The 22910-nt window shown below is 41.3% G+C and overlaps 1 protein-coding gene across 1 annotated transcript in view; it reads right to left on the bottom strand.

Moving 5' to 3' along the window:
* LOC147113547 (RNA/RNP complex-1-interacting phosphatase-like) overlaps positions 1-22910 on the bottom strand; it is a 60278-nt gene that overhangs the window by 3697 nt on the left and 33671 nt on the right. Inside the window, exons 3-10 of the mRNA XM_085994769.1 lie at positions 15143-15218; positions 13749-13880; positions 13524-13647; positions 9280-9340; positions 6301-6347; positions 6136-6211; positions 3477-3605; positions 2733-2822 (exon numbers count right to left, since the gene is read on the bottom strand). Of these exons, the coding sequence (XP_085850895.1) occupies positions 2733-2822; positions 3477-3605; positions 6136-6211; positions 6301-6347; positions 9280-9340; positions 13524-13647; positions 13749-13880; positions 15143-15218 (735 nt within the window). The remainder of the gene's footprint in view (positions 1-2732; positions 2823-3476; positions 3606-6135; positions 6212-6300; positions 6348-9279; positions 9341-13523; positions 13648-13748; positions 13881-15142; positions 15219-22910) is intronic.

Here is a 22910-nt window from a genome sequence, read left to right as displayed (position 1 = left end):
CATGGCAGATCAGAGGCCCAGAGAGAGCTTGTTGGTTCAGCGACCACGCTTTGGAGGTTCTGGTTGCGGCCGTGGAATGCCGATGGGCATTGGTCTTCCCGGACACTGGTAGGAGGCCATTGCCACAGGCCTTTAGGAGGATGTGGAGGGAGATTGCCCAGGACGTGTCGGCCACAAGTGCCGGAAGAAATTAAACAACCTCACTCGGGTGGTCAGGGTGAGTACATGCTTCAAAAACCTCTACATTGCACCAGCTCAACCTCACTGTCCACATCCCCAACACTCACCCACCAACTATGCCGACCTACTAAAAGTCACATCCACATCTCACGTTTTGCATACATTAACAGCTATTCAACTATGGAAGGTACATCTGCCAAACACATAGCTGCACACCCACTCACACGCTTTCCTTTTTCTTGAAGGCCAAGCTTGCTCACAACAGGAGGGAGCAGCTATGAACAGAAGGTGGTGAGGCGGGCCTGCATCCCCTTACAGACTTGGAGGAGCGAGTGCTCCGCATCATTGGGGCCCAGATCGTGGGCGCTGTGGCCGTCGGAGACGTCGACCCCCTTGGGAACAACAGTATGTTCATCACCTCTCCCTCTTCTCTCATACCACTTCACCCTCACACCACAAACCTTTCCCACTTTCCATCTAGGTATACTGTCTTCATTCCTTGCTCCCTCCCTGCCCCACTCCCCTGACCTTAACTCCACTCTTGTGCCTTTATGCTTTCAGATAATCAGTCACCAGCTGACCAGCTTGTCCCTCAGCGTCCTAGTGGCAGCGACGTGGGAGAGGAAGAGGAAGAACAAGCCAGAGCCCCACTGCCTGTGTCTTCCGAAGGCGCTAGATCCGATAATAGGGCAACGCGGTCGCTGGAGGGGACCCTAGTAGCTGGGTCTGATGTGGGTGAAGCTCCGGGGCCATCGAGAGTCTAACCACCTCCCCTTGACATTCAATGGCATTACCATTGCCGAATCCCCCACTATCAACATCCTGGGGGGTCACCATTAACCAGAAACTTAACTGGACCAGCCACATAAATACTGTGGCAACAAGAGCAGGTCAGAGGCTAGGTATTCTGGGGCGAGTGTCTCACCTCCTGACTCCCCAAAGCCTTTCCACCATCTACAAGGCACAAGTAAGGAGAGTGATGGAATATTCTCCACTTGCCTGGATGTGTGCAGCTCCAACAACACTCAAGAAGCACGACACCATCCAGGACAAAACAGCCCACTTGATTGGCACCCCATCCACCACCTTAAACATTCACTCCCTCCACCACCGGCATACCGTGGCTGCAGTGTGTACCATCTACAAGATGCACTGCAGCAACTCGCCAAGGCTTCTTCGGTAGCACCTCCCAAACCCGCGACCTCTTCCACCTGGAAGGACAAGGGCAGCAGGCATATGGGAACACCGCCACCTCCAAGTTCCCCTCCAAGTCACACACCATCCTGACTTAGAAGTATATCGCCGATCCTTCATTGTCGCTGGGTCAAAATCCTGGAACTCCCTACCTAACAGCACTGTGGGAGTACCATCACCACACGGACTGCAGCGGTTCAAGAAGGCGGCTCACCACCACCTTCTCAAGGGCAACTAGGGATGGGCAATAAATGCTGGCATTGCCAGCGACGCCCTGATCCCATAAAACAAATTTTAAAAAAATCTCCCCAGAGGGTGAGTTCACGCGAGAGTTCTGCTGCACAGGACTTAGATGAGGACATTGATGTGGAAGCGTTGACCAGACGGGCGATGGGCATGCACAACGAGCTCATGGGTGCAATGACAAGGGTGCCCAAGAGCATGGATGCACTGGCAAGGAGTGTGGAGGAGTCCACCTCCAACATTGTACTCAGCTCTGCTCACACCATCGAGCTCATCCATGGCAGTTTGCAAAGGATGGTCGACTTGCAGGTAGGCCATGGGGACCCAGACCTCATGCCACATGTCATGGGTGAGGTGGGAGCAGCTATTGCGGCATGGATTCGATGGGCCGAATGGCCTCCTTCTGTGCCATTATGACTATGACCTATTTTACATATGGTTTTCCTCATTCTTTTAAGGTAATTCAACCTCATATACAAGTAAGATTTTTGCCATTAGGCACAGACATATCCCTTTAAGAAATTTGTGACCAAGTGGAAAGGTGATTTCACCCCCCTCTCCCCATCTTTGCTTTTTATCATACTGGGCTTAGCTTGCAACAAGACCCAAGTAACAGCAAGAACAATAAAATATGACGCAATAGTACTAGCTCCAGTCACACAAGGCCAGAAGATTTAAATGTAGATTGCAGAAGCCAGAAGGAAGCAATAACAAGTAAAGCATTTAAAGGTTAGTTATTTGAAAATTAAGTATAGAAAATTCAGATACATCAGGTAGATAAAAGAAAAATGAAAGTTAAAAATAAAAATGGCAGCGAAAATGGAAGACATGGTTTCAGAATTAAACTGTTCACAAATATAATTTTAATAAAAGCACCAATAAGTAATTATTTATTGTTTAATAAAGATAATTGATGTGTAGCTTTGTTGCTGTAGTAATAATATTTGTTTTTGCATACAGTGAGAGTTAAAAAAAATTACAAAAATGGATGAACCAGAGAAATTGTGATTTCCATGGATCAGTCTGCAATCTAAAGGTTAAAATATTCTGAGTAAAAATAACAACTTTATATTGTTTAACAAAACAAACATTTAGCGGTTGCTAAAACAAGTTACCTGTCATGCCACCTATTATAAGGGGGAGCATCAAAGTCTCTAGCAGAAAGAGGCAGGACTCCAAATGACGGTCCATGTCTTGAATCAGGCCTGATTTCAGGGGGAAGGGAGGGAGAAAAGCACTATCATTTGTTTTCTTATTACACTACACAGATAATATATGAATATCAAATACACAAACATACAAATGTAATTTTATAAAACTAATTTCTACAAATGTGTATCAGGGAAAAAAAAACCTCTATAAAGGTTCAAATATAACTTGTTTTGAGCTTAAAAGGAAAAGGATACTAGGGACGTTGAGAGGAATTACTTCAATATAAAACATTCACTTGTTAAGTCGGAGAGTGGGTTGCATGATTTATGTCATAAACCTACGCTGGTTGGACACTGCGAACTGATCCAGTACAGGTTTATGACATAAAACAAGGCACCCAGTCAAAACATACAAAACTGCCAAACTATGTGATTACCTGAAGAGAGGCTTCCTAATGGGATCATGTGCTCCTACAAAATGTCTGTCACCAATAGCTATGGAGCAGATGTTTATTGCAGGACCACGTTCTATAAGATAACATTTGTATTTTTCCAAAAGCCTTACAAACATAGTTATTTCTACCCTATGAAACTTTTTCTTGTGTAAAAATTTGAATTAGAAACCAAATACTAACAGCTTGTTGAAATATTTCATATGCATCTGTAACAGTTCCAGAGCATATACAGAAAGTAAATTTGGTCCCTTACTCTGGAAACTCATCAAGCAGTGGTCTAGGAACATGTGGTCCTTTAAAAGAGTACGAGGGGTAAGGCTCCAGTGGTTCTGGTACCGGTTCTGGCTCTGGCTCTGCATCGAACACATCAATTCCTAAATTACTGCAAAAAAAAATCCAAGAATAACAAATTTATATACATATATAACATGATAATTCTGTTAAGTTTAAATTGCATGGAAATGAGTTTAGTATCAATGTTTTATTCACCATTGTCTTTCTACATAACTAGTGCTATTTTATGCTATGATGAATCACAAAACTGGCAAAACAATTACTTTCTGAAATACTCTGCTGATTGTATTTGGGGGTGGGGCTGGCAGAGCAGATAGAAAGGAAGAAAAGAGAATGTATGCTACAAGTTTTCTATGGGGTGGTAGCATGTCATGCTAAGAGTTATCTTGTACAAGTCACCATGTACCAATAGATAGCAGTAACAAAGGAAAATAATAATGACATCCTGCAGCACACTTCCATTTAGTTTCATCAAATTAATAGGGAATCATGCCTTCTGCTCAGCATTCACAAAATAATATTGACAAATCATAAAGTAAACTGCAGCGTAGGCTACTTCATCCTTTCAGCTGGAAAACATTACATGTGACAAATCAGCAAAGGCAGAAAAATATATATTTTAATCATTCACGTAATTATTTGCAGGAGCACAGCTTCAAGGTTTAGTATTCCTTGCGACATTTTTGATAACAGAACCCCTAATACACCAGTTAAAATATGAAAGTCTCATGTGCTGGGTGCACCATAATTGAGGATGGGATGTTCATGGAGCCTCCACCTCCTCCCCCCATTAATTGCATGATTGGCCACAATTCTGGACTGGATGTGGCAGGGCTACAGATTTTTGCTCTGATCTGCTGGTTGTGGTTTAACACTGTATATATCCTGCTAGTTCTTGTGTTTAGCAGCCCTTTATTGTAGATTTGCTTAGTTGGTGCATCATTCTATTCCTGGTGCTGCTCCCAGCATGCCCTTTTACACTCCCCATTGACCAGGCTGTCTTAATGGTGATGGAGATGGTGAAGTCCTCCACCAAGAGTACATTCTGTGCTTTTGTTTTCAGTGTTTCCTCCAAGTGATGCTCAACATGGAGGAGTACTGATTATTCAGTTGAGGGAAGGAGTAGTAATCAGCAGGCTTCCTTGGCCTTGGCTGACCTGAAGCCATGAAACTTAATGGGGACTGGGGTCAATGTTATGAACCCTCAAGGCCAAGTCCACCTACTTGTACATCACTGTGCCCACCTCTGGTGGGTGGATCGTGCTGGTGGCACAGGAAACATTCAGGGATGGTGATGGAGGAGTTTGAATGCTGGCTGATAGAGATGACTGAGTAAAACTATGTCAAGCCGTTGCTTGACTAGTCAAGGAGGTAGCTATCCCAATTTGGACATCAGTTCCCAGATGTTAGTGGGAAAGACTTTTCGGAGTTGATTGCACTGGGACTGCTCGAGTCCTGTCCTAATCAGATATCTGGGACATTGTCAGTAAGTGAATCCAATATTTCTCTTATGATCGTGTCCTGTAGCAATTGTTTACAATTGAGTAGCTTGGTAGGCTACCTCAGAGGGCATTATGAATAAACCACTCAGCCAAGCTTCCCTACTGCTGCCATTCCAGGCTTGAATCCCACATGAGTGGACCTTCAAAGCTCTACTTGCTGGCCTCCCATTCTCCACCCTCCATAAACTATGACTTGACCAAAACTCTGCTGCAAGCATTAGTCCCACACTGAGCCCCACTCACCAATGATCCCATTATTGCTGATCTATATTGTTTGCCATCCCCCAATGTATTTACTTCAAAATACTAACCCTCATTTATGACTTTCTCCATGGCCTTGCCCCACCCTATACCTACAATCTCCTCCAGCTCTACACCCTGCCCCAAACACTCTGTTCCTCTGTCATTCATACAAAACTCCCCTCCCTTCATTCTAATCATTGGTACCACATTCTTCAGCTGCCTTCTCAAATCCCCCTCTTCAACCAAGCTTTCAGTTACCCTACCTAATCCTTCGCTTCTTGGCTCAGTGTCTAGTTTTCCTTATGCTCATCTGTGAAGCGTCTCAACTTTTTTAAATGTAAAAGATGGTATATAAATGCATGAATATCATTCTGCTCACAATGATTTTGGGTAAAATGCATTTTTTTTGCCCTCATCCAACTGAGCAATTAAGCATTGCCTCCTTGCTGGGATAAGTTACCAAAAGGCACTTGCTGCCCATAGAACTTATCAAATGGTTATTATTCATACAAGAGCCTAGACAAAGTATTTGGGAAGGCTATTTGACTGGAGGAGCATATAAATTAACACAGTTTTAACCTGTAACCCCAACGTCCACACCTCCAGTAAGACTTACTGGATAGTGATCTGGAGTGGGAAACATGGCTGATTTTTCCCTCTTCACCCGAGGACATCGAGTCCAAATGAACTTCACCACTGTGACCCGGCTGACTGTGAATTGAACCTGGAACTTTCTTGGTGTTTATGGCTCAGCTACTCACTGGATAAACATGTCGAGTCATCCGAGAGCATAACTGAATCACATCGTATGCTAAACTGCTTTTATAATTCCAGAATAAAACCAAATAATTTTTTAAAAAGCCACATAATCACCTTCTCATTGGTCCATTTCGAAGGTCATTCAGATACACGACTCCATCCATTTTGTGGCCACGGGCAGTATTGAAAACTTAAGTTTAAATAGGATGAAAAAAAAGTCACTTGAAAGTCTATCTTTGATATGGAAATGAAAGCCTTTAGCATAAATAAGATACATACGTTCAATTGTTGTCTCAGGGTCCACTTCTTCTACGTCAATTAGGTACCTTTAATTCGTTCAGAAAATAAAGCACTTTAGTACAAACCATATTATTATATAAATATTTCTAGGTTAACAAAATGTGTAAAAGCTTTAATACATTTGTTCAACTACATTTTAAAATTAATCACCGCTTAAAATTTGTCTTTCTAAATCAGCTACAGCATATAGTATGTCATGTAATGTACTTTAAATTTATGTAATTTCCTTACATGTGCAGTATTTTCAAATTTTGCAGAAAATCAGAGGCCCCCAAGCCATTGATAAAAAAAAGTCTTTTAAGAGATATGTATATGGAATTTCAAAAGGCGTTTGATAAAGTGCTACATAAGGAGACCTGTTAACAAAATTGAAGTCCATGGGATTAAAGGGCAGTGGCAGCGCAGATACGAAATTGGCTATGAGACAGAAAGCAGACAGTAGTGGTGAACGGTTGTTTTTCAGACTGGAATGAAATGTGCAGCAGTGTCCCTCAGGGATCAGCATTAAAACAACTGCTCTTTTTGATATATATTAATTACCTGGATTTGGGTATATGGGGCATAATTTCAAAGTTTGCAGAGGACACGAAACTCTGAAAAGTAGTAAACAGTGAAGAGGATAGTAGAACCATAGAATCACAGAATGGTTACAGCACGGAAGAAAGCCATTTGACCCGTTGAGCATTCCAGATCTTAACCACTCGCTGCGTAAAAAAGTTTTTTCTTACGTCACCTTTTGTTCTTTGCCAATCAACTTAAAATTGGTGTCCTCTGGTTCTCGACCCTTCTGCAATGGGAACAGTTTCTCTCTATCTACTATGTCCAGACCCCTAATGATTTTGAGCACCTCTATCAAATCTCCTCTCAATCTTCTCTGCTCCAAGGAGAACAACCCCAGCTTCTCTAGTCTATCAATGTAACTGAAGTCCCTCATTCCTGGAATCATTCTCGTAAATCTTTTCTGCACCTTCTCTAAGGCCTTCACATCCTTCCTAAAGTGTGGTGCCCAGAATTGGACACAGTACTCCAGTTGGGGCCGAACCAGTGTTTCATACAGGTTCACCATAATTTCCACACTTTTGTACTCTATACAGGAAACTCGTTTAAACGGCACCTAAATATCCGGAATTCTCTATTAACCGGCAAAATTCATACTCCGAAAACAACACCTCAATAACCGGAAATGTTGCAGAGTCTGAGTCTCCTGCGGTGGCTAAGTTAGTCAGTGGGGGTAGTTCTCCAAACTGCCACTACTCGCTTCTTGATGCTGTCAGAAGTCAGAACACTTCAATAACAGGAGTCTGACTCTCCCGCGCTGGAGGGGAGTACCCAATTACTGTATACTGCACATTTCTTGATTTTTAAATTTTTGTTTGTTAAAAATAGCCTTGGTAGATAACCCTCTCAGTCATCTGGAATTTTTAAATCAACCGGCACCATCCCGGTCCCGTTGGTGCCGGATACCAAAGAGTTTCCTGTACCTCTATTTATGAAGCCCAGGATCCCGTAAGCCTTTAAACTGCTTTCTCAACCTGCCCTGCCACCTTCAACAAATTGTGCACATATACCCCCAGGTCACTCTGTTCGAGCACCCCCTTTAGGATTGTACCATTTAGTTTATATGTTCTCTACTCATTCTTTCTACCAAAATGTATCACTTCACACTTTTCTGTGTTAAATTTCCTCATAACAGACTTCAGGAGGACATAGACAGACTGGTGAAATGGGCAGATACAAGGCAGATTCAATTTAACGCAGAGAAATGTGAGGTGATGCATTTGGTAGGAAGAACGAGGAGAGGCATTATAAACTAAAAGGTACAATTTTAAAGGGGGTGCAGGAACAGAGAGACCTGGGAGTGTATGTACACAAATCTTTGAAGGCAGCAGGACAAGTCGAGAAGGCTGTTAAAAAAGCATACGGGATCCATGGCTATATAACAGAGGCAACAAAAGCAAGAAGTTATGCTAAACCTTTATAAATCACTGGTTAGGCCCCAGCTGGAGTATTGTGTCCAATTCTGGGTACCACATTTTAGGAAGGATGACAAGGCTTTAGAGAGGGTGCAGTGTAGATTTACTAGAATGGGACCAGGGATGCGGGACTTCAGTTACATGGAGAGACTAGAGAAGCTGGGGTTGTTCTCCTTAGAGCAGAGAAGGTTAAGGGGAAATTTAACAAAGGTGTTTAAAATCATGAAGGGTTTTGATAGTTTCTCCTTATTTACTCTATTTCCAGTGGCAGAAGGGTCAGTAACCAGAGGACACAGATTTATAGTAAATGGCAAAAGAACCAGAGGTGAGATGGAGACTTTTTTTTTTACGCAGCAAGTTATGATGATCTGGAATACATTGCCAGAACGGGTGGTGGAAGCAGATTCAATAATAATTTTCAAAGGGAATTGGATAAATACTTGAAGGGGAAAAATCTGCAGCGCTGTGGGCAATGTTCCCATTAAGCTGCGCACTGGACCTCCCGCTCAGCCAGCTCACCGGCTTTTAGCATGCATGGTATTTTGAAGGGGCTGCACACCCCCCCAAAAAATTAAAGGAACATTGTGGGGGAAAGGGACTAATTGGATAGCTATTTCAAAGAGCGCGATGGGCCAAATGGCCTCCTTCTGAGCTGTATCATTCTATGATTCTGTGATACTACTCGTCTTCTTTTCTATATACAGGCAAAATAAAAAGATAGGACTTACTTGATCTAAAGTAGCAAAACTACTTTTTAATCTAATTAGTTTGTATAGATTTGCTGCAGTTAACATATTTCATTCGTAGGTTATCCCTAACTGCATAATTGTCAAGAGAAGTAGGAAGCTGAAATGTATTAATAAAAATGTGAACACTTACAACCATCACCACCTTATATTTGTATATGGCCCCTCATGAAGGAGAATATGTCAGGATGCTTAAAGACACAGTGAAAGAAAATGATTCAGATTTAAACAATATTTACCTACAGATAAGGTATCCAGTTCTATTAATTCCACCAGTACAGTGAACTCCAATGATTTTATCTAAAAATAAATTTGAAAGAATAAATCAACATTGAAATATCTCCAAGTGAAAAAGTAATACAGGGCAATGTTACCATGAAATTCTACAATGCTTGTAAGGTTCTCAGCACAGCATAAAAAGTGTTTATTCTTCAATTTACACAATAAAAATCTAAGTAATTCACAAGCTTCAACCACTTAACTAGGGATATTAATGTCATTTTCATTTTAACTTTAATACTTTAAATATAAAAAGTTAGTGAGAACTCGTAGTCATGTATGATTTTTTTTTGTTGTCAATTTTCTCCCCTCTTCTTGCAAGCGATGACTCCTGTTGCAGTATGCTTTCACAGTTGCTCCCCCATACATTGCCCACATGGCCATTCATGCAGGAGACTAGACAATGAGCATTAGCAGACTATTTTAACATGAAATCAGGGGATGGGTACAAGAGAGAGGGTAGTTGAGACTGATCCTTCCCTCAGCCAACATCTTCCATACATGTATACTTTGTAGCATGGGTCAATAGATGATCAGAAGTGACCAATTTTCCCCTGCAAATCTCAGCAGTACTGAGGCCAACTGCAGTGCTCCTACCGCCACTCCAGCTTAAATTTGATAAGTCAGTACAGCTCGGGAATCGAACACAGGACCTTCTGGCCAATACTGCTCTGCCACACACTGACTTTTCAATCTGAGACCTCAGGGGGCTAAGGGATTTGTTTTATAGCTTCCGAATGTCTCAATTTGTAACTACATATTTATGATATGCTTTTACTTAGCAAAAAAGTAGCAGCTTATTAGAAACAAACTGGTATTAACTGTTCAATGGAATTGAAGTTCCTGAAACTGTAGAGTAGTCTAAAATGGTGGCAACCATCACCATTGCAGTATTTATCATTTAAATGCAATTTTTACATCCTTAAAAATTGTATCTAAAAAGAGAACTATTCTTTCTTTTCCCTTCCCCATGACAAGCAAGACGATGGCCCTGATAATAACTCGGAAGTGTGTCGGGAGCGGGGTGTGGCCCGATATCGTGTGGGAAACCTGGAAGTTCAATGCGTCTGTTAGTAGCATTTTAACGCTGCCACCTCATTATCATTTTACTGTACAGGTACTTCCATTTTTACCGTTGATTGCATGGCAGCAGGCATGATGAGGACCTGCATGACACAATTTCAACTCAGTATTTAAAGGGCCAATCCAAAGATGATTTGTTCTGAGGGTGCACCGTCACAGGACCCATGCTTACCACGCACCAGCTCAGAGACTCATACTTTGGCGAGGCGGGTTAGACAGATAGTCGGGGTTTTCACCTGGTGACTCACACTTCACAAGTGAGCACCAGCAGACACTGGTGGCAGGACAGCAGTGGAGAGTCTGTGTCGGAGGGCGCAGGCCTCTCCAAGCTCCGCTCAGCAGGACACAGATGCTGTACTCCGGGAGCAGTCGATGAAAGGGATAATCATTGAGGAGCAGCAGAGAATGTGCGATGTACTGACAGGCCTTCCAAGCACACTGACCATGATCGCAAGGAGAATAGAGCAGCATAAGTGGGATGATGTCGCAGGACATTGCAATGATGTCTTCCTGCATGGATAGAGTGGCTAACTCTGTGGAATATCAAATGAGCCCATGCACGCCTTGACTACTGCCGTGCACACTCTAGATGCCAACATGTCTGGCGCCTTAAATAGGATGACAGATACCATAGCCTTGGCCGTGGCCTTACAGCGCCACACTGATCTGCACCAAGCTGCTCTCCAGCAGAGTGGTAGCAGTGAAGTGCGGCTGGCCCATGAGAAGGATGATGGCGAAAGGGGACTCCACTCAAAGCGCTTTCACTTCTCACCCGTTGACCCCTCCCAGTCAGTACCCGACATGCTGCCTCGTGTCATGATGGCTGAATCTGCCCCTGCACAGGTGAAGCAGTCTTTAGCGGGGCCATCATGGGCTCCAAAACCCAGAGGTTGTCAGCCAAGAGCATCTCAGCAGTCAGAGCAGGGATCCGAGCAGCTTGCTTCTACCTCTGCTGAAGCCACAGGGTTTGCACCACTTAGGAGCAGTAGCAGGAAAAGGAAGAATAAAGCTTTGTTGTTGCACAAGGGTATGCACATGGGTTTATGAGAACATGCTATGTTGTGAAGTTTCCATTCTTTAGTAGAATTGCATAAATTTTATTAGCTTGTTCCACTTTCCTGTTTTGTCCATTCTTGATTGCTGGGTGGCACGTCACCTTTTTACTTGCCTGATGATGAATGGGAAGACATGAATTTTGACAGGGTGGAGTGGGGTTGTGCAAGGGGTGGATGGTTGTTTGCAGGACTGCTTTATGTCAGTGGCATTGGTGGGGCGGGGGGGGAAAACGAGTGGCCATTGGATGTGGTTCTGACATCAGACCTCTAGTGCAACCTAAGTGAATCCTGGATTAATAAGGGCATCCCTGGCGGCAGCGTGAGCAGCTGGTGCTGCATTGCCATCATTAGCTTCTTCCTCCTCGGAATCATCCATAGATGATCTGCGCTCTGTGCATTGTTCCACCTGCAGGTCCAAACCTCGCTGCTGCGCAATGTTGTGTAGAGCACAGCACACCATGACTATTCAGGATACCCTGGCTGATGCATACTAAAGGGTGCCTCCAGATTTTTCTAAGTGCCTGAAGAGCATCTTCAGCATACCGATGGCTTGTTCAATCACACATTTGGATTTGGTGGTCATATGGCATTCATTGTAGTGCTGTTGGGCTTCATTGGTTGAGTTTCTCACGGGTGTCATCAGCCAAGTTTAAAGTGGGTATCCTTTGTCTCCTAGCAGGCACCCTTCAAGTCTGCTTGCAGGTACAAAGAGATCAGGGAGTTTGTATTGTTACAGGACTGGCACAGACTATGCAACATCTCCTGCAATGCCCATCGTTAGAGGAACCCTGCACTGTTGCAGATCTTGCCGAATTCAACAAGGCGCAAAAATGTGTCCAGTTCTGGCTGGGCTATGTATGGACTGTCCGTGGACACGATAAGAAGAAGAAGGACAAAATCATTATGGCAGCTCCCCGGGAATCTTGCGCAACCTGCAGAAATATCTTTTTGGGAATGCACACCAGCTGCACATTGAGGGAGTGAAAGCACTTGCAGTTCACAAATACTCCTGGGTGATCTGGTGGTGTGCCAATTGCCAAGTATGTGCAATCGATGATGCCTTGCACCTGTGGAAAGCCAGCCAGAGACACAAACTTGCTCATTCTGACAGGTGACATCGTAGGTGAAGTTCACAAATTGCCGACCCATCAGTCACCTGTCTTATACATTTGTGGGCCGCCGACTGGGAGATCCTGGATATGTCTTCAGCAGAGCCTTGGAAGGATCTGAAGGCAAAAAATTTGATGGCGGTGATCACTTTGACAGCCACTGGTAACGTGTGGCTGCCAGGTCCAGCAGGGGACTTCTTCTAGGAGGTGGTAGATGTCTGACACCACCCGACGTGACACCACCCGACGTGACAACCTGAGCCTCCTGAAGCACGTGTCAAGGAAACTGTACACGCTGTGTCGCGGGTAGTGCCTCCTGCGAGCTGCACCCCTCTCTGTTGTTCAGCTGCAGGTCTCTCAACAGCAGGCTGCTGCTGCTGGTCATATTGCTCTTTGTCCGAGATCCAATCTAAGGCAGGCAAGGTGCTACCCAGCCTGATGTGATTCAGGAAACCTCCAAAGTGTAAAAAGTAAATGCTCAGCAAAAGTAGTGAACAAACCCGTTCCCACTAGTAGTTAAGAAGGTAGCTGTGAGTACTGAATATTTATTGCAGTATTTCCACGAGTTCTAATCAGCCCCTTCAATTGCAGTTGTGTTCTCGCCTTGCTTTCAATGGCGAGTTTCAGGAAGCCCGGGAAACCTGTGAATGCACCGTTAAACTTAAAAGTGTGTTGAAATATCACTCCAAATGAGCGTTAACATGTTATTAGGCAACCCGCCTCTTCAAAGGGGGTTGTGCGCAACCAGCCTAATGTGCCAGAGTTAAATGCAGAAGTCAGCAGGTTGGAGCCGGCTCTCCGACAGGCTCACATTTTTGCCGGATTTAACCCCCCTACCCACTCCTCCTGGTTAAAATTCCCCCCAATATTTCTAATGTGCTAGTTCTCCTTTTCCCCTCTATAAAGCACCATACCAACTAAATAGTCAAGTTAATGATAATAACTGTGAATACTTACCATTATCTGCATTTTCCCATAAGAATTTTCTGACCCTTCGTTTAAACTGAAGAATGGTAGCATCATCTGGTACTTCATGCCCAACGGTGTAGAGTTTTTGATATTGTACACTTTTAGGCAAATCCTAAACCAAATAATTTTTTTTTTTACAGACACGTAAGTTGACTATTCAATTTCAATGAAGGCCATAATTATGTTTTAAGTTTAACTGGGTCTATTTGGTACCTTTTCGGTATAGTAGCGAGTCGTATACGTCAAGTCAATAATTAATCCAAGCTCCTCATTCTGCTCTTTGACTTTGGCTATAAGGTCTTTTGGAGAAAACTTCTGATTAGCTGTAAGCCTTTGACTTATTGCCTGCAAAGAGAAAATGTAACAAATGTTCTTATTTAAGCTTTGAATCTTATGGAGTATCAGATGTATGTTTTGTTCAACAAGGAAGGAGGCAATGCTGGATCTAGTTCTAGGAACTGAAGTGGGGCAAGTAGGTAAATTAAATGCAAGGAGCTTCTAGGAAACAAGGACCATAACAATTAGGTTCAATGTATAAAAAGTTAAAAGGAGAGGAAACAATGACAAAAGATACTTGACTGAAAAAGAAATCGAGATAAAAAGTGAACTAGCCCAGATAAATAAATTAGTAAGAAAAAATGGCAGATAAGACAGTAGACAAATGTTCAAAGAGATGTTTTAGAACAAATAAAAGGGTCCTTGAATGAGCAGAGAAATTTTATGAAAATGAGATAATACAAATTTAGGGCTATTAACACAAAAGAAAATCAAATAGAGTACAGAAAATAGAGGGGAAATGAAAGATTAGAAACACTAAGACAGGGTATGAAGAATGATTGGCAGTTGGCAAAGGGAAATAGTAAAGGATTTTATAAACACAAAGTGTAGACGATAGTTAAAGAAAAAGCGGAGTAGAGATGAAAGGAAATCTCCTCAAGGAGGGTGAAGGAATGGCAGAGGAAGAGTTAGAAGAAATATTTAATGCTGAGAAATGTGAGGTATACATTTTGCATGGACAAATAAGGAAAGGAAATATACATTAAATGGCAAAATGAGAGAAGATAAGCAGAAAGACTTAGATGTTCAGATATACAAATATTTAAAAGTAGGAAGGCAAGTTGATAGAGCTATTAAAAAATATGGGATCCCTGGTTTTGTAAAACAGAAGGAGATAATACAAAAGCAAAGAGCTAACCCATACAAATCATTGGTTAGGCTGCCATTAGAATATAATGTCCAGTTTTGGGTACATATAGGATGTTAGGCTTTCATATCAAGAATTATCTCTTGGACAGGGTACTGGAGGGCCACACACCAGCATGCGATTCATCAGGAGGAAAGGGGAGAAAACTCAGAGGAGGGCGGAAACAATTAAAAACTTTTCCAATAGGTCGCTCCAGATGTTGTTATACCATGCGCCACTCATACATCACTCAATCATATTAATACTCCGGGCCAAATAAGGCAGAATGGAATTTTATTTGGTTGAGGGGGTGGGGGGGGGGAGGGAAGAGACAAGAAAAACAGATAGATATATAGTCATGTTTACTAATTCAATTTGAAGCCATATTTAATATTTAGAATACAAAAACCAAAAATATGCTTACTCCTTTCAAAGGGACTTTGAAAGCAACAAATCTAGTCCTTGGTATACGTCGACCAACAGGTATAATGCCTCTCCATCTATTTTAAATATGTGGAAAAAAAGTTTTGTAAGTTATGATATCATGAGATCAGTGTTTAATTTGTCATATATGAGCAACAGATAGAAACTAAATTAACTGAACATTTTAAAATCACACTGTTTAGCCATTTCAATATGGTTCATTCTTTTTATTCAATCTCTTTGCCAACCAAACATAGTGTTTATCAAAGGAAAATAGTTAAAGATGAACTGAATGCAATCATTATAGTTCTGAAATGAAATTAGACTGCAATATAAATAGTACATGGTATTTGTATTATATGAAATAGCAAATTTGAACTTTGTGGGATTAGGATAACACACAAGTCCTACTCTCAAAATGTAAATTAGCAGGCATATACGCATAGCGCGTAAACATATTTTGATTTAGTTTCCCATACAAAATATTACAATGGATCAGACCACAAAATAGGCCTGAATCGAATTTTTTTGTAGTTAGATTAGCAGATCACAAAATTCTGCAATGAGATTACAGTAAACCTCAATTTAAAAACGTATCTTTACATCACTTCTTTTTGAAGGTTTTGCATGATTTTTATTCCACTAAAAATATACATTGTGTGTACCATTGCTGATCCCTATATATAACTTTAATGTATAATGCTCCAAGGCGCTTCACAAGTGGAAATACACAGGGAAATGAATGTCAAGACTGAAAGTCTGATTAAAAATTTAAAAGATGCATTTTGAAAAGGCCCATACAGGATAGAGAAGTGAAGAAGCTTGGGCCTAGGCTATATCACCAATGCTGGAGTGAATAGAGTGGGGGGTGGGGGGGGGGAGGAAGAAAGAGGAGAGAGGGGAAAGAGGAGAACGAACAGAAAAGCCAGAATCAGAGGACCGAAGGGTGTTTGTGGGAGCAAAATATAAGGCTGGAGGAGGTTGCAGAGAGATAGGATAGGCAAGGCCATGGACCGATTACAAGATGTTTTCTGTTACAACTATGTGGCAATTTCTACGGTTTACTTGAATCATTAGGTAATCTTCACAGAAATCACAGAAACCCCACAGTGCAGATAGAGGCCATTTCGGCCCATCGAGCCTGCACCGACACATATCCCACCTGATCCCCGTAACCCCACGTATTTAATCCCCCTAACACTAAGGGTCAATTTATCATAGCCAATCAACCTAACCCGCACATCTTTGGACTGTGGGAGGAAACCGGAGCACCCGGAGGAAACCCACGCAAACACGGGGAGAATGTGCAAACTCCACACAGACAGTCACCCGAGGCCGGATTCGAACCCGGGTCCCTGGCGCTGTGAGGCAACAGTGCTAACCACTATGCCACCATGCTGCCCTCTTATGCTAACTGTTAGCTAATCTTATGCTAACAGCTCACCAATTTTGCTGTTCATGTAATTTTTACAGCAAGGAATGGGCATAATATTGGCACTGGTTGAAAAAATGATCTAAATACTGGTAATAGAAGCATTAGCATGATTTAGAGCACCTTATAGATAACACAGGAAAGGATGACATACAAAAAATGTATGAAGTAGACTTTAAATTTACTTATGTTATTATAAAAAAGGATAATGTAGTTTTAAAAGATGATGGATCAATATAAAAATAAGGTGCAGAATACACATTAGGTACAAAAGACTCATATAGGGATAGAATAGTGAACATGAAGCTTCAGCGTTAAATCACAATACACCCATGCCAGGTTAGGTTACACCTGGGTAAAATACTTTAGGATCTGAAACATCATGAGAAAACAGGAATCATCAGAATGTGAACTAATTTAACTGAAGAGGTACTCTACTTTTAGGGAAGATTGGCAATCTATCATTTTATTATATATCAGTGCACTTTCACAGGACTTACAGGATAACAAAACTGTTTATTAGAACAAACAAGGAGATTTGATACAGATGTTGAAAATTATGAAGGGTTTTGATATGGTAAATAGGAAAAAAAATTATTTGCACTGGTCGGCGAGTTAGTAAGATTATCAAAAGAATGAGGAGAAAAAGTTGGTATTTTTTATAATACATAGAGTTGTTAGAACATGGAATGTTACATCAGAAACAGAAACCAAAGTAGCTTTTAAAAGGGAAGTGGACAAATATTTGAAAAATAACATTTTAAAAAGATATGGGAAAAGAGCAATGGAATTGGATTAAGCAGATACATTTTCAGAGAACTGGCACAAGCGTGATAGTATTGGTGTACTTTTGTACGATCACAATCAGTGTGCAATTTATAAAGATTATTATATCTGTTGTTACAGTGCACCCATGAATCAATACTGTTTTTCAACATGGCAACAGTAAAAGGAAGTCTTAAATTAAAATGCTGAAACACTTAGAATTCTATTAACTGGCAGGAAGAGCAAGTTTTACTAATACTGTACCTCATAAGTCTGTCATATGTTATAGCCTGTTTGTAATTTTTAAAAAAATCAACAAAACACCATTGTACCAAGAGACTGCCATTAAAAAAGACTCGAGATAAACTGGCCCGCATTTCTCCCATTGTGTCCCCAAACCTCACTCCATCAGAGGAATGAGGTGGAGTCCCTGGCTTCTTGCATCACATCAATTCTATGTGGTACATCATTTGCAACTCCAGGTTTCTAACTTCAGAACCTGGTTTCAGACCTCATTACCCTTCCATAGAAAAGGGTCATACAACAGTCCTCATGGGTAGCATGAAAAAAATAGCAGTTACCATCAGGCCCAGGACTTACAGGTATTGTTGACATATTCTAGACTCAATCTAGATGAAGTACTCTGCTCATATGGCAGTGTTCCTGTGTGGGAGATATTAAGCTCCCTTGTTGAAATGACCATTACTGAAGTCCAGGTCCCAAGAAGGACCCAGCTGAGATTTTTCCATTGATCATAAATCACAATTACTTCAGCAAAACCGAGGTCTGATGGATTGCCTCTTTTGGTGCCTTTGCTGAGCAGTCTAGGTAGAGGTAAATGTAAAACCCCTAATATTTCAAGTAAGTTGCTTTTATGAACAGGCACTTTTGAACTTGTTGACTTCTCTGGTCTCAATTTAGAAGTATATACTGCTGTAAGCCAGACCTGATGCACTACCTCACTGGCCCACAGGATGATCATGATGATGAAATCCTCCTCCCCCACCCCTGGTGCACTACCTCAGTGGCCTGGAGGATGATCATGATGCTGACATTCTCTCTCTCTCTTCTCTCCCTCCCTCCCCCCCCCCGGCAAAGCTCTATGATCACTCTGAAACGTTTGAGACCACAAAGTAAAATACTTTATTTGTGGAATGGGAGTCCTTCCTCCATCATCTCCTTTGCTACTGCCCTTCTGCTTTCTCCTCAGTGAAACTGAGAAAGTGTGTGTGCACTTGTGCAAAATAGTTATTCACAATGTTTCAAGCTCCCTTAACACAAGTCTACCCCTGTACATACCAGTGTCTGATTCATTAGCAAGGGAAAGGGTGTGCGAGTCAGTTATGTGTGGATTGGTGCCATGACACTTGAGATGGGGCAGGAGCTACCTTAAATGGAGCCTGGATAGACTTTCTATGACTAAGAAATTAGCACTAAACAGTATTTAAGTAAGTCACTCAGGCAATGCCTTTCTCTTTCTTCTAAATATCTGTTCTCCTGAAGGTGCTAATATTCTCGCTCTCCCCTCCCCCACCCCGATTTTTTTTTTTTAAATTCAGAAACCAGAAAAGAACTGCTGGAGTCAAAAGAAATGCTGTAAATGTACAGGAACTCTGTCCAAACTAAAGACAGGTTGATGTTTTGTATAAACTTTTCTTCAGACCACAAGGGAGATTCTGTGCTGAACTGGACTTGGATGCGTCTCCACCAAGAATCAAAACCTTGACTTTCCTGGACGCAGGACTGTCTTCAAGCAGATGAATTGATTGCATCAAGTCCTTGTGTTAATTCTGGAGCAGGTTTCACACTTCAAACAGAACCACTTCTGGAGCGTTTACATACAGGAACCTGCTTTACATTGTTAAAAAAGTCTGCGTAGATGCTGCATGATGCTGTTTTCTGCATGAAGTAATTTGCACCTGGCCTTCAAGATCACAACAGATTTTTAATTTTAAAAATTAATTTTCACCCCTTTGCATCCTCCCATTTTGAAAACCCTGGGCTCCAAGAAGGAAGCACCTCCATTTATTTTCATGTTGAAGTGCAATTTATAACTTGCTAACATCCCAATTTATAACTTGCTAACATCCCAATCAATCATTTAACCAGTCACACATGTTGCCTTAACTCAGTGCTACACATGGGCAGATTGAAAACATGAGTATAAAGACATTTTAAGTATCAACTGAACCTGGTAAAAGGAATAAAAGCTTCCTAGTCAATGCTATAGGGCATAAATGCAACATGCCCCTAAAGGAGGCTACCCTCAAGGGAAGCATTTTTATAATTTGAGTAACAGATTAAAATGTCATTGCAGCTACCCCTCCCAAATTTTCATATAAACATGGTTAGATATAATGCAAATCCCTTGATTATGTTACTATTCTGGAACTACGACTATTGCTGTAGTTTGTAGGAGTGAAAGTGTCAGGATTTTATTTTACTGCTTTTAAATAAGAACTATGAATATATATTATGGATAACAAAAGAGTGCATGTCTGGAACCATAACTGACTATTTCTAACTGTTTTATCAAAGCATTAGCCTTGCAAACTAGACCAGTAATCCAGTAACTATATGAACCTCAGAACAAGGTAGACTTTAGCAAATCTACAGTAGACTGTTTTGCAAGATTTATTAACAAGTTCTGAAAATGCTGTATACAATTTAGACTTCCAGAAAACTGAGTAAATCATCCAATTTCTCTAGATGCCCTGATTGAATATAGATCGCATATACTGTAACCAAACACAAGTCCTAATGAAAGATAGTGAAATTAACACTAGATAAGTAATGTTAACACTTCCCTACTGTTGCTATCAGTCGATAAATGTCACAAAATAATCTATTGTACATGCATATTTGGTTAAAATCTCCCTTGTTCTAAGGTTCAGTTACTAGATTACTGATCTAATTTTTCCAGACTTGTGCTTTGAGAAATACAGAGCAGTTGAGAAATATTCAGTTGTGGTACCACATATCCATTAAAAGGAGTATTTTCTATTAGTTTTAGTTGCCATTGCCACAACAATGTATTCAGCAAATTAAATACCTTGTGTTGCCAAAGTGAATAGGGAATCAACTGGGTAAGAATCTCACCATTAGCCTCAGTGCCAGTGTTTGGGGGGGGGGGGGGGGGGGGTGGAGAAATACTTCAAAATCATTCAGGTTTCCTATGATGATTAAACTTGGTTATGATTGTCGCCATGGCTGAAGAGCGTGGCTAGAATCATAGAAATTCCATCACAGGAGGCCAAAGTCTTATATTAGAATATAACTTTACATTTACTGTAACCCTAAATGTATGCCTTCATTGCTTATTCACTGACCAGTAGAAATAACCTTTCAAATACAGCCTTAATTTATCCAAATCCATCATAACTACATCTTCGCATCCCTCCCATCATTCTAGCGAATGCATTTTACCAGTTCCGATTACGCAAATCTGCCCACAGCACTCCAAATATGTACTGACGCAAGTCTTGTGCTGATTCATCACTTTCTTGTTTTTAGATTTAATTTTCCTATATATAAAAATGCAGAATTCCACTTGTCGTATTTAATCACTTTTCCTACCTACAAATCCTGCTTTTAAACATCTTGTGTACCAACAACTTGGATTTATACAAGCACCTTTAACATAGTAAAAACATCCCAAAGCACTTCATAGGAGCGTTGTCAGACAAAATTTGACCGAGCCGCATAGAGATCTTGGGACAGGGGACCAAAAGCTTGATTAAAGAGGTAGGTTTGAGGAGTGACAAGAGAAAAGAGATTTATGGATGGAATTCCAGAGTTTAGGGCCTAGGCAGCTGAAGGCACAGCTGCCAATGGCGAAGCGATGAAAATTGAGACGTGCAAGAGGCCAGAATTGGAGGAGCGCAAAGGCTCTGAGGGTTGTAGGGCTGGAGGTTGTTACAGGGAGGGAGACGGGCAAGGCCAGAGGGATTTGAACACAAGCATGAGAATTTTAAAAATCGAGGCATTGCCAAACTGGGAGTCAATGTAGGTCAGTGAGCACAGGGCTCATACGAGAATGGGACTTGGTGCGAATTAGGATATGAGCAGCATAGTTTTGGACCACTACCTGCATCGCCAAAGCTCTGTTCTGTCAGTTTGAGGAAAATGTTTCCATTTGGGGTACATTTCCATTCTCTACTCATTTTCTCATTGTATGACTTCACATTTCTCTACATTGGATTGTACTTGCCATACATTTGCGTACTTCCCTAAGCTGTGTATGTCCTCCCGCTAGCTTACATGCCTCAGTTTGCCATTATCCTATATTTGGTATTAACAGTAAATTTCAATATTAACCCCTTCATGCCCATATTCAAATCATTTATCCATCTGGAGAATGAAGGTTCCAATACAGATCCTTAGTGCATACCAACAGCTACATCTTGTCTATCCACGAACCATCTATTTACTCCCAGTTTTCTATCCTCCATCCATCCCTTTTTGTATGCCACCACTTTACCTTCAATGCCACAGGCCTTAATCTTCACAAGTCACTTAGGTGGCACTTTATTGAACATTTTTCAAAAGTCCAAACATACCACAATCATTGCATTTTCTCAATGCTTGGTAATTTCCTGGAACAATCTGATTAGTCAAACTTGACCTGCCCTTTACAAATACATGTGGTTGTTCCCAATTAGTTGTGTTTACTTGTATTTCTTATTACGGACTCCAGTAGTTTTCATACCATGGGCACGAGGCTAGTTGGTCTTTTTTCAACCAGGCTTATCCCTTTTTTGAAAATGTATTTAACACTTGTTACCCCCAGTCCTTTTGTACAAATTCAAGGTTCTAAAGAATTTTGGAAAATTAGTAGTAACTCTTCTTACCACTAACCAATCCCCCTCCCTTCCGTATTCTGAAGTATAAATCGTTAAGGCTTTTAAATTCCATTAATATTTTTAACATTTTGCTTTTTAATTTTTAGTGGTTCCTCTGTCCTACTGGAGACCTTCCTTAACCTTCTTCCGTAAATAGAGGCAAAATACTTAAGCATGTCATTCCTTTATTCGCTGTAAAATTGTCTTCTTCGTCCCATGGCCACATCCCTTTGAATATCATACTGTTTCTGAAGTTCCCATTAAAGTTTTTATCCATTATGCTGACTGCCAATCATACCCTTTCTGGGCTAATTGAATGAGATACTGGAGAATGACCATTACCCGTGGAACAATCCCCCTGCAAGCTATCAACACCTTCAGGAAAGAAAAATAGGCTCAAAAAGACAAATGAAAAAAAAGATTGTGATGTGAATGTCTTGTCTATGTTAAAAGCAACAGGGCCATATCTGGTGGATTAGGGTAATTTTACACTTCTAACAATGCACTGTTGACACAGAACTTGTGTTTTTATTCAAGAGCAAATATTTTATTTGCAACTTAAAGGATTTTTATTAAATAAGACTGCTCAAATTATATTGCATACTACAGAGACATAGCAAATGGACAAAGGCCAAGGTTTACTCCCTTGCCTGTGCCAAGTTAGCTCTCAGCTTTCTCCAGGCTAGGGAGGGAACAAATTGGTAGAGTTTCTGCTCGATGCTATCTCATGA

This window comes from Somniosus microcephalus, chromosome 8 (genome assembly GCF_052327205.1).
Source record: "Somniosus microcephalus isolate GS21.2 chromosome 8, FLI_Smic_1.0, whole genome shotgun sequence".
Classification (NCBI taxonomy): domain Eukaryota; kingdom Metazoa; phylum Chordata; class Chondrichthyes; order Squaliformes; family Somniosidae; genus Somniosus; species Somniosus microcephalus.
This window is presented reverse-complemented; position numbering and strand designations above follow the sequence as displayed.